This window comes from Gouania willdenowi, chromosome 12 (genome assembly GCF_900634775.1).
Source record: "Gouania willdenowi chromosome 12, fGouWil2.1, whole genome shotgun sequence".
In the NCBI taxonomy this organism is placed as follows: Eukaryota; Metazoa; Chordata; class Actinopteri; order Blenniiformes; family Gobiesocidae; genus Gouania; species Gouania willdenowi.
In genome coordinates, this window is record NC_041055.1 from 14719772 (window position 1) to 14737102 (window position 17331).

Consider the following 17331-nt stretch of genomic DNA (forward strand, 5'->3'; position numbering starts at 1 on the left):
GTTACTGAGGAAATCCAATTTGATCTCCTGACATGTTTCGACTGGCAACTGCTAGTCTTCCTCAGAGGCATCTGCTGATTGCGTTGACGGTTCCTTTGAAATTTCCTTGACTTGCGTGTAGTTGCCAGTCGATACATGTCAGGAGATCAAAGTGGATTTCCTAAGTCCCGATGACAAAAATTATCTTGCTGGAATTATTTTACAGGAAAACTTATCTTATTGACTTTTCTAAAATATCTGTTTTACTGGGTTGTCTCCACATTGCAGCGGCAACAGGATCATGGGAGATATGAAAACGCCAAACTTTAATTCCAAAGTCGCTAGTGAATCTGGTCACCAAGATGATAATGCACAACTCAAGCAAACTAGAAGTGAGATGACTACCAGTGAAGCTGTAGCCCCCAATGCCTCAACAGCCCAGAATATTGGTGTTAGCGTCCTTGTTAAGAACTTTCGGACTGCAGATCTAAGCGAACATATTGGACCGATGTCAGAGAAGCATCATCATTTCCTTTCGCACCCCCTTTCTGGTAATGGACATCTAAATGCTTTTGAGCCAAAAGCAGGAAAAGGTAGTGTTTACAAGAAGAATGGATGGAAAGTTTCAGGAACAGAAGGGCAAAAAGCTGACAACCAACTATCAAATATCCATCTGTACAGTCCTACCCCCAGTGCTGAAGAGTTTGATGATGATAATGAGGATGAAATAGTAGTTGATGACCCAACTGATAACCAAGAAAATCATGCTGCTAAATTGTCTGGAAATAATATTGTTTCCAACATCAGATCTCCAGAGGAGCCACAGGACCAAGAATCAGATGATGTCCAACAGGCCTTACCAGCATTCTCTGGGTTGCAGTTATTTACGAGCACTGAGAGTTCTGTTGTAGATGCCTTTAATAAGGTCTTGAGTAGCATAAATCCTGTCCCTGTTTATGTTCCAAACCTTTCCCCACCCAGTGCAGCAAGCATATCTCTTCACTCCAGAGGATTCAAATGCCTGGAGTGTGGAGACTCATTCGCTCTTGAGAAGAGCCTGACACAGCATCACGAACGCCGCAGTGTACAAATCGAGGTCACCTGCAACAAATGCGCCAAAAGTCTGGTATTCTACAACAAGTGCCAACTTTTGTTTCATGCAAGAGATCACAATGACAAAGTAGTTGTTATGCAGGGCTCACATCTAATCCTCAAACCCATCCCTGCTGATAAGATGATCAGTGCCATGAACTCATCAGGTCTTTCCATTGATTTAACCTCTGAAGTAAAGGTGATCACACCGCAAACCCATGGCAAAGTTTCTCAGACAGCATCACAAACTGCAGTCATTTCAGCTCCATGCAGTGCTCCTGTGGTGGCCGCTCTACCCTTGGAGGATGATGCATCAAAGCTTTGCAGGCACAGCCTAAAGTGTTTGGAGTGTAATGTAATGTTCCAGGATGAAAGCTCACTGGCCATGCATTACCAGCAAGCAGTGAAATCCAGAGGGCAGGTAGGTGAACACACAGAGAAACGATAAATTTAAACTTTCTTTAATCTACACAAATCTTTAGAGACAATGTTGACTGATCCTGTGTTTCTTCCAGAAAACTTGCACCATTTGCCAAATGCTTCTCCCAAACCAATGCAGTTTTCTGTCACACCAGCGAATCCACCAGCACAAGTCCCCGTACATCTGTCCTGAATGTGGTGCTAGCTGCTGCTCTGTTAATTTCCAGTCACATGTTACCAAGACATGTCTGCATTACACCAGGAGAGTCTGTTATTGGTGAGTTTGTATCATTTGACACAAATCATACAAAACCATATTTTACACTATTGCTTATGAAATCCTCATTATTTATGGTTGACTGACATCTGATTAAGATACATTTGGTAAATGTGGGTGGTGATATAGTATATGCTCATTATCGTAACATTAATCAGTTTCAAGAATATTTGAGCATATCATATCAACCTGTACCTAATAAAGTGGTCTGTGGTGACGCTCCTTTAGGTGGGCATATACTCTCTAAAGTATCAAGTCCACACCTTTAAAAGCAATACTTACAATGTTATTGGTAATAATGTTGTGTTAATAATATCTGGCATCATCTGGTCAAAAATCCAGTTATTGTTCTGAGTGGACAGTGAATCTCATCTTCTTCTCCTGGCCCTGTAAAATTACATTTATTAATCCAGGAGCGTGACGCTCCGAGAATCTGGATATCAGCCAATCAGAGATCTTTCTACAAACACGTGTGTTTAGAATTCGATCAGAAAAGTTAAAAAGAAACATTTTTCTTTTACATAAATTGTACAATCCACTTTAATCTAACTTTATTTAATGCTAGGAGTTAGTATTGTTTAGTGTTAGCCCAGCTTAATTTGATCTAAAATTAGTATTTCTTGTTCATAGTCTTCAACTACTTTATAATACCATGTCATGGACATTCATTTGTTTCTGATGGCATATATTGGCTAACAATATGATGACAAAATGACCGTCAACATATAGTCAAACTAAACAACCATTTCCTTAATTCACATTTAAACTTAAAACTCACATTTCCTTAAATTAAATATCAAATATTGGATGTTGCTTGCTAACTACATGTTCTGTTTTGGCCTCCAGCTGTGTCTACTGCAGTGTGATCTTTGCTGACTCTGGAACTTTCAAGTCCCACATCTGCAACACTCACTATGCGATCTTCTATAAATGCCCCATGTGCCCCTTGGCCTTCAAGTCTGCACTTGCACTATACTCCCATGCTAACACACATCATCCAGGAGTGAAGCCTGGACAACCCAAGTAAGTCCTCTGAACTGCATCATTGAAAGATAGCATGATTAGCTGAATTTTGCGTTTTCTCCTCATTTGAACTTCCTGTTTAGTTTATTGCAAAAGTAAATCATTATTTAGATGAACTGTAGACTAGTTGTGAATTATCGAGCTATAAGTCATGTTCTTTCTATCAGCCTCATGCTGTCACGATGGGGTTTTATTTTGGAGGGCAGGCAGGAGATCGTGGACTCCCTTCCAGCAGCTTTCTCCTGCTGATTGGCCTCCAGCTGCAATTGATTAGCTGATGAGTATTAATGTGGAGGCTTGGGGTCACTTCAGGGCTGGGACATTCTGTCATGGGCATGTGTGGGTGCAGACCCAAATGCAGGGACGGAGGCGGAGCTCAGGTGCATCATACCAGTATTTATTTTTCTCAAAGGCATGGTAAGCCCAGGGAGGCAGATGCAAACAAAAAAAAACACAAAAAGCAAAACCAAGAAGCGAGGGTAAACAAGAATGTCCAAAAGTCAATCCAGGAACTACTGGTAACCAACCAATCCTAGATCACAAGTAACAGTAAGTAGCAATGTCCCAGCCCTGAAGTGACCCCAAGCCTCCACATTAATACTCATCAGCTAATCAATTGCAGCTGGAGGCCAATCAGCAGGAGAAAGCTGCTGGAAGGGAGTCCACGATCTCCTGCCTGCCCTCCAAAATAAAACCCCATCGTGACACATGCCAGGTCACCTAAAACCTGCCTTTTGTGTTTCCTACGGCCTGCTCAGTAAAATGATTTGTGGGTCTTAGATGTGGTGGATTAACTTGAGTTTATCTTTTCCATGCTGGAACCTTTCAATAACTTCATCATCAGCTGCACTGATGAGGAGCAGCTGTCCTCACAAATTTATGTAGATTTAATGAGTCAAAGGAAATTAAAATCATGAAACTATTTACAATCTTTTTTTTACAGCTTAATTATAAAACAATAATAATCATATCTGCACAGTATGAACTGTAGGTAATTGTTTTGGTGGAAGATGTGGGAGGAAAAACATCTGCTTTGAGTATTAAAACATTTTTCTTTAGGTTTGTGTTCATTTTTAAATGTTCTGTTTTCCAGGGTAAACTATATGTGCTCCATGTGCAACATAGTGTTCACGATGCAGTCACTCATCGTCTCACACTTGGACCAGCATGTTGGTAATAACAAAGTTTCTGTTTTCAAATGCCCCGACTGCTCCAAGCACTTTGCACATAAGCCGCTAATGCTGGATCATATCAAGGTGAGCATAATGGAAATATAATGGGTGGCTTGATGCAAATAATTACCTGTTTTAATTTCAAATGTTTCAAAAAACAACTCTTTGTGATCACTTTCTGTATTCTATTTTTGATTCTATTCATTTTGGTATAACATTTTAACACCTTCAGTAGATTTGATTGGTAATATTAAAAGTAGCAGCAATCAATGGTGTTTTTTTCAGTAATGACTCAATTATTAATCATTATTCATGTTTTTATCTTGAACTATTGCAATGCCATCATAACAGGAAACAGGAGCTCCAGTTGTCTGTTGGTTAGAACTGTATAGTCTGCATTAAGAGCTCTAGTTTTGAAAGGCAAGACATGAGAGTTGGTGTTAGCAAAGTAAAAAATGTTGTGCCATCTGTTGAATTTAACAAGGCCTTTAAACTTTAAGTGTATTCTTTGTAAATATGTGTTTGTTACTTAAAGTCTTGCCCACACAATTATCAAGTAGCACAAATAATGAGGTGCACAATGTTAAATGCATCAAATGATATTTCTTACACTCTCAATTTGGTTTTCAGGCAATCCATGGAACTCTAAAAACCGTTGAGGGCCCACCAAACTTGGGTATCAATGTTCCTCTCAACACAAAGCCCACAAATTCTATGAGCACCAATGAAAAAGAGGGAGAAAATGTCAGGAATGAAGACAAAGGGCAAAAAAAATCCAACAGTAACAGCCCGGCTGACTTTGAGAACCCTCCCAGTCCAGGATACATGTGTGTGTACTGTACGAGCGTGTTCAGTACCAGACAGATGTTTGTCTCTCACATGAGGCGAGAGCACAGGAAGGTGGGAGGAGACATCAACCAAGTAGTTCATGTCAAAGAGCTTTTAGTGTACATTGGATGTTTTTACTTCCAAAGTCTGTTTTTTTCTTGTCAAGCATTGATTATATCATCGTTTTTCTTACTGCAGATACTAAAAAAGATGTATCCGTGCCAACTGTGTGACAAGTTTCTCAGCTCCCTTCACAGTCTCGGCAGACACAACCGGCTCAAACATAAGGGGCAGGGAAATGTGAACACCTGCTCGTGAGTACAGTCATCACTGCACCTGCACACTGTGCAAATTCAGTTCATATGATTTACTCAAATGAGCTGATTAGGCATACGTATAATCAAGCAAAATGACATGGGTCAATGATGTGACATAAATATTCTGTCCATCTGCATTTCTTACAGTTAAAAACAAGTTTAACTGCATAAAAAGATACCAAATTAGTAGTAACGTAGTGTATATGCATTCACTTTGACTTTTTTTTTGGTTAATTACTAAATTACTTCTCTAATTTATTTTGTTATTCAAAGTGTCAAAATATCATGTGGTGCGACTGTCTGGCCATGACTGCTGTTTTAAAAAAATCTTTAAAATTACTCTGAATCTATTCAAATTGTTATGGTCCTGTAGTGGCCATTTTGCCCTTAAGTTTTTTGTCAACAACTTCTCCAGATATAATGTATACATAAATTTCTTTAGAAACAGTTGATCTAGTAAACTACTTTTGTACTTCTGTTTGTTTTTAACATTTTCTTGTGTGTGCACTCACTTTGATTTTTTTGTTACTTGCTAAATTATTTCTGTAATTTATTTTGTTATTCAAAGTGTCAAAATATCATGTGCGACTGTCTGGCCATGACTGCTGTTTTGAAAAAAATGTTATAAAAATCTTATAGTTCTGCAGTGTCAGAAATTAGCAAGGGCCACGGGCCATTTTGCCCTTAATTTTGCCCTTGAATGCCCCCAAAAACCTGGTTCCACAGGCACAAAATTGCCCTTCAGTTTTTTTGTCAAGTTCTCCAGACGTAAACGTAAACATAAAATAATAGCTACCGTACTATGATACTTCCAAACTTCTCTGAAAAAGAAAGGGTGAACGTTTCCTTAATTTGCATTGTGCATTTTAATCTATAAAAATATCAAAGCTCTAACTATATTTTTTTCCCGTGAGCCCAATAATTTTTAAAATGACCACATTTTTTTGACTATGGGGCAAAATTACCTCCATTATGTATTTTCATTACATACCCTGTAGTCCTGTATAAGATTTCAAATTATTTCTAGATGCCTTTTTTATTTAATATCATGCAGTTAAATCTCAATACATCATTAACCCAAATACAAAAAGTCTCATTGGACGTAAAAGATTGAATTCATTCAATTTTTAACCTAATTGGGAAATATCAAACTATATATGTGTGTACAAGTTGTTTTGGAAAACTGTTTGCAAAAAGTTTAATGTGTGTCATGTCATTCTGCATTAACAGGCCTGTTTGGACTTACAACCATGAAAGAGGCTAAATCTGAACATACCCAAAGTTTACAGGTGTGCCGTCTACAACTTCACCACTGAAAACATCACCGCCTTCAAAGAACACATCCCTCATCACAAGTCTGACGGCTCCTAAGATCAGTGCAGGGAGTGCGGCCTGTGCTACACCTCCCACTGCTCCCTGGCCCAGCACCTCTTCAGAGACTTAAAAAATTAGTCTCATTCTCAAAAATTGTCACTGAAGCAACTCACCCAGCAGATAATCTGTTACACTATATACTGGATGGAGTGCATATAATCTACTGTAAATTTGCAATATATATATATACAGTATGCATTATATGTCAGTGACAATAAATGTCTTAAAATAAAGGTGATGTTTTTACAGACAAATCATTTTAAAATTTTTATGTGGAGTCCTTTGAATAGAACCAAACGTTGTATGTGTATCAACCCTTACACTATCAGCTGCTACTGCTGGAAGAAATATCAATCAATCAATCTTTTATTTGTATAGCACCAAATCATAACCAATGGTATCTCAAGACAGTTTACAGTAGAGCAGTCTTAAGGATGGACTCTTCATTTTATGTATACACACATATGCATATATACGTATATACACATACATATGTATCCCACACCCAACATGAATTCATCATGGCGGCAAGGAAAACCTTCTGTTAAGCAGCAGGAACCTTGTGTGGATCCCATTCCTATGATGAACAGCCATCCACGTTATGCTGTGTTGGGTGTGTGCAGAGGAAAGGGTGGAGACAGAGTTGTTGAGACTCTGTAACTCCACACTGAGGATCCCACGGACCTACAAGACAAAAGCCAGAAGGAGTACAGGAACAAACACACAAGGGAAGAAGCAGACATACAGTGACGAAAATAAGTATTTGAACACCCATCTATTTTGCAAGTTCTCCCACTTAGAAATCATGGAGGGGTCTGGAATTTTCATGGAAGGTGCATGTCTACTGTATGAGGGATAACCTAAAAAGAAAAATCCAGAAATCACAATCTATGATTTTTTAACAATTTATTCGTGTGATACAGCTGAAAATAAGTATTTGAACACCAACGTTAATAATTGGTAGATTCTACACCAGGTTTGCACAGACTGCAGGAGGGATTTTGGCCCACTCCTCCACACAGATCTTCTCTAGATCAGTCAGCTTTCTGGGCTGTCGCTGAGTAACACGGACTTTCAGCTCCCTCCAAAGATATTCAATTGGATTTAGGTCTGGAGACTGGCTTGGCCACTCCAGAACCTTGATATGCTTCTTACGAAGCCACTCCTTGGTTTTCCTGGCTGTGTGCTTTGGGTCATTGTCATGTTGGAAGATCCAGCCACGACCCATCTTCAATGATCTGACTGAGGGAAGGAGGTTTTTGGCCAAAATCTCACAATACATGGCTGCAGTCATCCTCTCCTTAATACAGTACAGTCGTCCTGTCCCATGAGCAGAAAAACACCCCCAAAGCATGATGCTACCACCCCCATGCTTCACAGTAGGGATGGTGTTCTTGGGATGGTACGCATCATTCTTCTTCTTCCAAACACGCATAGTGGAATTATGACTAAAAAGGTCAATCTTGGTCTCATCTGACCACAAAACTTTCTCCCATGACTCCTCTGGATCATCCAAATGGTCATTGGCAAACTTAAGACGGGCCTTAACATGTGCTGGTTTAAGCAGGGGAACCTTCCGTGCCATGCATGATTTCAAACCATGACGTCTTAGTGTAATACCAACAGTGACCATGGAAACAGTGGTCCCAGCTCTTTTCAGGTTGTCTGGGCCAACATTGTTAGTTATGTTTATTAACATATTTACTCATAGACCTTATTCTTTTATAGGCTTTAAGTTGAGACTTTTCATTTCTGCTGTCTCATGTTTTCTGCTCTCTTCTCGAGGCCAGCTTCCCAAAACACATTTTATCTCTCAGACACGGAGGCATCACACAGTCACATGTCACACATACACACCCCATACACATCCATTCACACACACAAACATATAAACGCACACACCTCCACTCACATAGCAATCAGCAGATACCAAGAGAACTGGTTGTTGTGACCCAAAGAAGGAACTGTCTCTTTTCTCCCTCCCCTCACCTCCTCCACTCTGTCCTTATCTCCCGGGGGGGGAGGAGGGAGGGGGAACTGCAGGGATATACGTGATGTGTCAGAACTGTGTGTCACTCTGCCTTCGAACGTCCGGCCGGACGGTCACTAATTTTTGTTCCACTTTGTTCCATCTTTGTACTTTTTTTACTTAGTTTCATAATAAACCTTTTTTATAAAATCATCAATGCTTCGCCTGGACTCCATCACTCAACCAGAGTAATAAATCATGTCTCCAAATGAGGTCAACCGCAAATTTTGCCGTAACAAGGTCATTGACCAAGTCCTGCCGTGTAGTCCTGGGCTGATTCCTCACCTTTCTTAGCATCATTGAGACCCCACGAGGTGATATCTTGCATGGGGCTCCACTCCGATTGAGATTGTCCGTCTTGTTTAGCTTCTTCCATTTTCTAATGATTGCTCGAACAGTGGACCTTTTTTCACCAAGCTGCTTTGCAATTTCTCCATAGCCCTTTCCAGCCTTGTGGAGTTGTACAATTTTGTCTCTGGTGTCTTTGGACAGCTCTTTGCTCTTAGCCATGCTGACTGTTTGGGTCTTACTGATTGTATGGGGTAGACAGGTGTCTTTATGCAGCTAACGACCTCACACAGGTGCATCTGATTCAGGATAATACAGTAGAGTGGAGGAGGACTTTTAAAGGCGGACTAACAGGTCTTTGAGGGTCAGAATTCTAGCTGATAGACAGGTGTTCAAATACTTATTTTCAGCTGTATCACACAAATAAATTGTTAAAAAATCAAAGATTGTGATTTCTGGATTTTTCTTTTTAGGTAATCTCTCATACAGTGGACATGCACCTTCCATGAAAATTCCAGACCCCTCCATGATTTCTAAGTGGGAGAACTTGCAAAATAGCAGGGTGTTCAAATACTTATTTTCTTCACTGTAGAGGGAGTGTTAGAGAGAGGAATGGGACCCTCTCCGGTCCCTCTCTAACCTAAATGACCTCTCTCTTAACGCCCTCTCCAACCTCTCTCCAAACGAGCATGCCAGACCCCCCCGGCAGTCTATGCCTATTGCATCTTAACTATGAGCTATGAGCTGGTTCCTAACTAAAAGCTTTACCAAAGAGGAATGTTTTGAGCCTAACCTTAAAGGTAGAGAGGGTGTCTGCCCCCCGAACCATGGTTGGTAGATGGTTCCAGAGAACTTAAGTCTAATTGAGAGAATGTACAAATAGGAACATATACTGGTTATAGTGTGAAGTGCACTAATACAAATTGTTACATGATTTAAAAAAAATTTCTAAACTCTAACCTAAAACTCTTTCAGCCTACATCATTAGATCTCAATGGTGAGACTGACATGAAAACTGCATTCATAACTAAAGTAGCTACAGTGTGTTAACGCTGCATGTAAAATAGCGTCAGATAAAGTTTAAAATCACAAATAAAAATGATGAAATGTATGATTTTTTTTTTCACTAAAATACTTTAACTATGATATGCCTAAACTGTGTCGTATTTGACTTTGGAGAAAGGACTTCAGGAATCGAAAGAGTGCAACAGAAGATTATCAGAATGGACATTTTAGCTCGACCTACTGATTGTCACGATGGGGTTTTATTTTGGAGGGCAGGCAGGAGATCTTGGACTCGCTTCCAACAGCTTTCTCCTGCTGATTGGACCAGCTGCATCTGATAACCTGCTGAGTATAAAGGTGGAGGCTTTGCTGGAGTTCAGTGCTGGGACATTGCTACTTTTGCTGTGACTATGTTTCTTGGTTTTTCCTTTTGGTGCTTTCTGATTACCTCTGCCTCCCTGGACTGACCATGCCTATGAGAACAATAAATACTGGTATGATGCACCTGAGCTCCGCCTCCGTCCCTGCATTTGGATGTGCACCCACACATGCCCATGACACTGATACTCTCCAATAATCTGCTCTGTTCCTGAATATTTACAGTATTTTAACATGTGAAAAAATGTATGTGAACAAAGACAGTTAAAACTTTAAAGGTAATATGTTAAGGTTTAATTTATCCAGACAGCCGTTACTGAGGAAATCCAATTTGATCTCCTGACATGTTTCGACTGGCAACTGCTAGTCTTCCTCAGAGGCATCTGCTGATTGCGTTGACGGTTCCTTTGAAATTTCCTTGACTTGCGTGTAGTTGCCAGTCGATACATGTCAGGAGATCAAAGTGGATTTCCTAAGTCCCGATGACAAAAATTATCTTGCTGGAATTATTTTACAGGAAAACTTATCTTATTGACTTTTCTAAAATATCTGTTTTACTGGGTTGTCTCCACATTGCAGCGGCAACAGGATCATGGGAGATATGAAAACGCCAAACTTTAATTCCAAAGTCGCTAGTGAATCTGGTCACCAAGATGATAATGCACAACTCAAGCAAACTAGAAGTGAGATGACTACCAGTGAAGCTGTAGCCCCCAATGCCTCAACAGCCCAGAATATTGGTGTTAGCGTCCTTGTTAAGAACTTTCGGACTGCAGATCTAAGCGAACATATTGGACCGATGTCAGAGAAGCATCATCATTTCCTTTCGCACCCCCTTTCTGGTAATGGACATCTAAATGCTTTTGAGCCAAAAGCAGGAAAAGGTAGTGTTTACAAGAAGAATGGATGGAAAGTTTCAGGAACAGAAGGGCAAAAAGCTGACAACCAACTATCAAATATCCATCTGTACAGTCCTACCCCCAGTGCTGAAGAGTTTGATGATGATAATGAGGATGAAATAGTAGTTGATGACCCAACTGATAACCAAGAAAATCATGCTGCTAAATTGTCTGGAAATAATATTGTTTCCAACATCAGATCTCCAGAGGAGCCACAGGACCAAGAATCAGATGATGTCCAACAGGCCTTACCAGCATTCTCTGGGTTGCAGTTATTTACGAGCACTGAGAGTTCTGTTGTAGATGCCTTTAATAAGGTCTTGAGTAGCATAAATCCTGTCCCTGTTTATGTTCCAAACCTTTCCCCACCCAGTGCAGCAAGCATATCTCTTCACTCCAGAGGATTCAAATGCCTGGAGTGTGGAGACTCATTCGCTCTTGAGAAGAGCCTGACACAGCATCACGAACGCCGCAGTGTACAAATCGAGGTCACCTGCAACAAATGCGCCAAAAGTCTGGTATTCTACAACAAGTGCCAACTTTTGTTTCATGCAAGAGATCACAATGACAAAGTAGTTGTTATGCAGGGCTCACATCTAATCCTCAAACCCATCCCTGCTGATAAGATGATCAGTGCCATGAACTCATCAGGTCTTTCCATTGATTTAACCTCTGAAGTAAAGGTGATCACACCGCAAACCCATGGCAAAGTTTCTCAGACAGCATCACAAACTGCAGTCATTTCAGCTCCATGCAGTGCTCCTGTGGTGGCCGCTCTACCCTTGGAGGATGATGCATCAAAGCTTTGCAGGCACAGCCTAAAGTGTTTGGAGTGTAATGTAATGTTCCAGGATGAAAGCTCACTGGCCATGCATTACCAGCAAGCAGTGAAATCCAGAGGGCAGGTAGGTGAACACACTGAGAAACGATAAATTTAAACTTTCTTTAATCTACACAAATCTTTAGAGACAATGTTGACTGATCCTGTGTTTCTTCCAGAAAACTTGCACCATTTGCCAAATGCTTCTCCCAAACCAATGCAGTTTTCTGTCACACCAGCGAATCCACCAGCACAAGTCCCCGTACATCTGTCCTGAATGTGGTGCTAGCTGCTGCTCTGTTAATTTCCAGTCACATGTTACCAAGACATGTCTGCATTACACCAGGAGAGTCTGTTATTGGTGAGTTTGTATCATTTGACACAAATCATACAAAACCATATTTTACACTATTGCTTATGAAATCCTCATTATTTATGGTTGACTGACATCTGATTAAGATACATTTGGTAAATGTGGGTGGTGATATAGTATATGCTCATTATCGTAACATTAATCAGTTTCAAGAATATTTGAGCATATCATATCAACCTGTACCTAATAAAGTGGTCTGTGGTGACGCTCCTTTAGGTGGGCATATACTCTCTAAAGTATCAAGTCCACACCTTTAAAAGCAATACTTACAATGTTATTGGTAATAATGTTGTGTTAATAATATCTGGCATCATCTGGTCAAAAATCCAGTTATTGTTCTGAGTGGACAGTGAATCTCATCTTCTTCTCCTGGCCCTGTAAAATTACATTTATTAATCCAGGAGCGTGACGCTCCGAGAATCTGGATATCAGCCAATCAGAGATCTTTCTACAAACACGTGTGTTTAGAATTCGATCAGAAAAGTTAAAAAGAAACATTTTTCTTTTACATAAATTGTACAATCCACTTTAATCTAACTTTATTTAATGCTAGGAGTTAGTATTGTTTAGTGTTAGCCCAGCTTAATTTGATCTAAAATTAGTATTTCTTGTTCATAGTCTTCAACTACTTTATAATACCATGTCATGGACATTCATTTGTTTCTGATGGCATATATTGGCTAACAATATGATGACAAAATGACCGTCAACATATAGTCAAACTAAACAACCATTTCCTTAATTCACATTTAAACTTAAAACTCACATTTCCTTAAATTAAATATCAAATATTGGATGTTGCTTGCTAACTACATGTTCTGTTTTGGCCTCCAGCTGTGTCTACTGCAGTGTGATCTTTGCTGACTCTGGAACTTTCAAGTCCCACATCTGCAACACTCACTATGCGATCTTCTATAAATGCCCCATGTGCCCCTTGGCCTTCAAGTCTGCACTTGCACTATACTCCCATGCTAACACACATCATCCAGGAGTGAAGCCTGGACAACCCAAGTAAGTCCTCTGAACTGCATCATTGAAAGATAGCATGATTAGCTGAATTTTGCGTTTTCTCCTCATTTGAACTTCCTGTTTAGTTTATTGCAAAAGTAAATCATTATTTAGATGAACTGTAGACTAGTTGTGAATTATCGAGCTATAAGTCATGTTCTTTCTATCAGCCTCATGCTGTCACGATGGGGTTTTATTTTGGAGGGCAGGCAGGAGATCGTGGACTCCCTTCCAGCAGCTTTCTCCTGCTGATTGGCCTCCAGCTACAATTGATTAGCTGATGAGTATTAATGTGGAGGCTTGGGGTCACTTCAGGGCTGGGACATTCTGTCATGGGCATGTGTGGGTGCAGACCCAAATGCAGGGACGGAGGCGGAGCTCAGGTGCATCATACCAGTATTTATTTTTCTCAAAGGCATGGTAAGCCCAGGGAGGCAGATGCAAACAAAAAAAAACACAAAAAGCAAAACCAAGAAGCGAGGGTAAACAAGAATGTCCAAAAGTCAATCCAGGAACTACTGGTAACCAACCAATCCTAGATCACAAGTAACAGTAAGTAGCAATGTCCCAGCCCTGAAGTGACCCCAAGCCTCCACATTAATACTCATCAGCTAATCAATTGCAGCTGGAGGCCAATCAGCAGGAGAAAGCTGCTGGAAGGGAGTCCACGATCTCCTGCCTGCCCTCCAAAATAAAACCCCATCGTGACACATGCCAGGTCACCTAAAACCTGCCTTTTGTGTTTCCTACGGCCTGCTCAGTAAAATGATTTGTGGGTCTTAGATGTGGTGGATTAACTTGAGTTTATCTTTTCCATGCTGGAACCTTTCAATAACTTCATCATCAGCTGCACTGATGAGGAGCAGCTGTCCTCACAAATTTATGTAGATTTAATGAGTCAAAGGAAATTAAAATGATGAAACTATTAACAATCTTTTTTTTACAGCTTAATTATAAAACAATAATAATCATATCTGCACAGTATGAACTGTAGGTAATTGTTTTGGTGGAAGATGTGGGAGGAAAAACATCTGCTTTGAGTATTAAAACATTTTTCTTTAGGTTTGTGTTCATTTGTAAATGTTCTGTTTTCCAGGGTAAACTATATGTGCTCCATGTGCAACACAGTGTTCACGATGCAGTCACTCATCGTCTCACACTTGGACCAGCATGTTGGTAATAACAAAGTTTCTGTTTTCAAATGCCCCGACTGCTCCAAGCACTTTGCACATAAGCCGCTAATGCTGGATCATATCAAGGTGAGCATAATGGAAATATAATGGGTGGCTTGATGCAAATAATTACCTGTTTTAATTTCAAATGTTTCAAAAAACAACTCTTTGTGATCACTTTCTGTATTCTATTTTTGATTCTATTCATTTTGGTATAACATTTTAACACCTTCAGTAGATTTGATTGGTAATATTAAAAGTAGCAGCAATCAATGGTGTTTTTTTCAGTAATGACTCAATTATTAATCATTATTCATGTTTTTATCTTGAACTATTGCAATGCCATCATAACAGGAAACAGGAGCTCCAGTTGTCTGTTGGTTAGAACTGTATAGTCTGCATTAAGAGCTCTAGTTTTGAAAGGCAAGACATGAGAGTTGGTGTTAGCAAAGTAAAAAATGTTGTGCCATCTGTTGAATTTAACAAGGCCTTTAAACTTTAAGTGTATTCTTTGTAAATATGTGTTTGTTACTTAAAGTCTTGCCCACACAATTATCAAGTAGCACAAATAATGAGGTGCACAATGTTAAATGCATCAAATGATATTTCTTACACTCCATTTGGTTTTCAGGCAATCCATGGAACTCTAAAAACCGTTGAGGGCCCACCAAACTTGGGTATCAATGTTCCTCTCAACACAAAGCCCACAAATTCTATGAGCACCAATGAAAAAGAGGGAGAAAATGTCAGGAATGAAGACAAAGGGCAAAAAAAATCCAACAGTAACAGCCCGGCTGACTTTGAGAACCCTCCCAGTCCAGGATACATGTGTGTGTACTGTACGAGCGTGTTCAGTACCAGACAGATGTTTGTCTCTCACATGAGGCGAGAGCACAGGAAGGTGGGAGGAGACATCAACCAAGTAGTTCATGTCAAAGAGCTTTTAGTGTACATTGGATGTTTTTACTTCCAAAGTCTGTTTTTTTCTTGTCAAGCATTGATTATATCATCGTTTTTCTTACTGCAGATACTAAAAAAGATGTATCCGTGCCAACTGTGTGACAAGTTTCTCAGCTCCCTTCACAGTCTCGGCAGACACAACCGGCTCAAACATAAGGGGCAGGGAAATGTGAACACCTGCTCGTGAGTACAGTCATCACTGCACCTGCACACTGTGCAAATTCAGTTCATATGATTTACTCAAATGAGCTGATTAGGCATACGTATAATCAAGCAAAATGACATGGGTCAATGATGTGATGATAAATATTCTGTCCATCTGCATTTCTTACAGTTAAAAACAAGTTTAACTGCATAAAAAGATACCAAATTAGTAGTAACGTAGTGTATATGCATTCACTTTGACTTTTTTTTTGGTTAATTACTAAATTACTTCTGTAATTTATTTTGTTATTCAAAGTGTCAAAATATCATGTGGTGCGACTGTCTGGTCATGACTGCTTTTTTTAAAAAATCTTTAAAATTACTCTGAATCTATTCAAATTGTTATGGTCCTGCAGTGGCCATTTTGCCCTTAGGTTTTTTGTCAACAACTTCTCCAGATATAATGTATACATAAATTTCTTTAGAAACAGTTGATCTAGTAAACTACTTTTGTACTTCTGTTTGTTTTTAACATTTTCTTGTGTGTGCACTCACTTTGATTTTTTTGTTACTTGCTAAATTATTTCTGTAATTTATTTTGTTATTCAAAGTGTCAAAATATCATGTGCGACTGTCTGGCCATGACTGCTGTTTTGAAAAAAAATCTTATAAAAATCTTATAGTTCTGCAGTGTCAGAAATTAGCAAGGGCCACGGGCCATTTTGCCCTTAATTTTGCCAAGAATGCCCCAAAAACCTGGTTCCACGGGCACAAAATTGCCCTTTAGTTTTTTTGTCAACTTCTCCAGACGTAAACGTAAAAATAAAATAATAGCTACCGTACTATGATACTTCCAAACTTCTCTGAAAAAGAAAGGGTGAACTTTTCCTTAATTTGCATTGTGCATTTTAATCTATAAAAATATCAAAGCTCTAACTATATTTTTTTCCCGTGATCCCAATAATTTTTAAAATGACCACATTTTTTTGACTATGGGGCAAAATTACCTCCATTATGTATTTTCATTACATACCCTGTAGTCCTGTATAAGATTTCAAATTATTTCTAGATGCCTTTTTTATTTAATATCATGCAGTTAAATCCCAATACGTCATTAACCCAAATACAAAAAGTCTCATTGAACGTAAAAGATTGAATTCATTCAATTTTTAACCTAATTGGGAAATATCAAACTATATATGTGTGTACAAGTTGTTTTGGAAAACTGTTTGCAAAAAGTTCAATGTGTGTCATGTCATTCTGCATTAACAGGCCTGTTTGGACTTACAACCATGAAAGAGGCTAAAGCTGAACATACCCAAAGTTTACAGGTGTGCCGTCTACAACTTCACCACTGAAAACATCACCGCCTTCAAAGAACACATCCCTCATCACAAGTCTGACGGCTCCTAAGATCAGTGCAGGGAGTGCGGCCTGTGCTACACCTCCCACTGCTCCCTGGCCCAGCACCTCTTCAGAGACTTAAAAAATTAGTCTCATTCTCAAAAATTGTCACTGAAGCAACTCACCCAGCAGATAATCTGTTACACTATATACTGGATGGAGTGCATATAATCTACTGTAAATTTGCAATATATATATATACAGTATGCATTATATGTCAGTGACAATAAATGTCTTAAAATAAAGGTGATGTTTTTACAGACAAATCATTTTAAAATTTTTATGTGGAGTCCTTTGAATAGAACCAAACGTTGTATGTGTATCAACCCTTACACTATCAGCTGCTACTGCTGGAAGAAATATCAATCA

At 39.4% G+C, this 17331-nt stretch overlaps 2 protein-coding genes across 2 annotated transcripts; both read left to right on the forward strand.

Annotated features, from left to right (window-relative positions):
- The first annotated feature begins 376 nt into the window (after positions 1-376).
- On the forward strand, positions 377-6372 carry LOC114473696 (zinc finger protein 532-like). Its single transcript, XM_028463463.1, has 7 exons — positions 377-1492; positions 1587-1768; positions 2615-2791; positions 3885-4047; positions 4594-4863; positions 4990-5105; positions 6339-6372. The coding sequence occupies exons 1-7, from the start codon at positions 377-379 to the stop codon at positions 6370-6372; spliced, it is 2058 nt and encodes a 685-aa protein (XP_028319264.1).
- A 4498-nt stretch (positions 6373-10870) lies between these two features.
- LOC114473489 (zinc finger protein 532-like) lies at positions 10871-17083 on the forward strand. Its single transcript, XM_028463139.1, has 7 exons — positions 10871-11986; positions 12081-12262; positions 13109-13285; positions 14379-14541; positions 15086-15355; positions 15482-15597; positions 16831-17083. Exons 1-7 carry the CDS (start codon positions 10871-10873, stop codon positions 16862-16864), a joined length of 2058 nt encoding a protein of 685 aa, XP_028318940.1. The 3' UTR covers positions 16865-17083.
- The last annotated feature ends 248 nt before the right edge of the window (positions 17084-17331 follow it).

Coding starts and splice junctions, on each gene's coding strand:
- LOC114473489 (XM_028463139.1), top strand. CDS start 10,871: ATGACTACCAGTGAAGCTGTAGCCCCCAATGCCTCAACAGCCCAGAAT. Junction 11,987..12,080: donor CAGTGAAATCCAGAGGGCAG/GTAGGTGAACAC, acceptor TGTTTCTTCCAG/AAAACTTGCACCATTTGCCA. Junction 12,263..13,108: donor ACCAGGAGAGTCTGTTATTG/GTGAGTTTGTAT, acceptor TTTGGCCTCCAG/CTGTGTCTACTGCAGTGTGA.
- LOC114473696 (XM_028463463.1), top strand. CDS start 377: ATGACTACCAGTGAAGCTGTAGCCCCCAATGCCTCAACAGCCCAGAAT. Junction 2,792..3,884: donor GTGAAGCCTGGACAACCCAA/GTAAGTCCTCTG, acceptor TCTGTTTTCCAG/GGTAAACTATATGTGCTCCA. Junction 4,048..4,593: donor TAATGCTGGATCATATCAAG/GTGAGCATAATG, acceptor TTTGGTTTTCAG/GCAATCCATGGAACTCTAAA.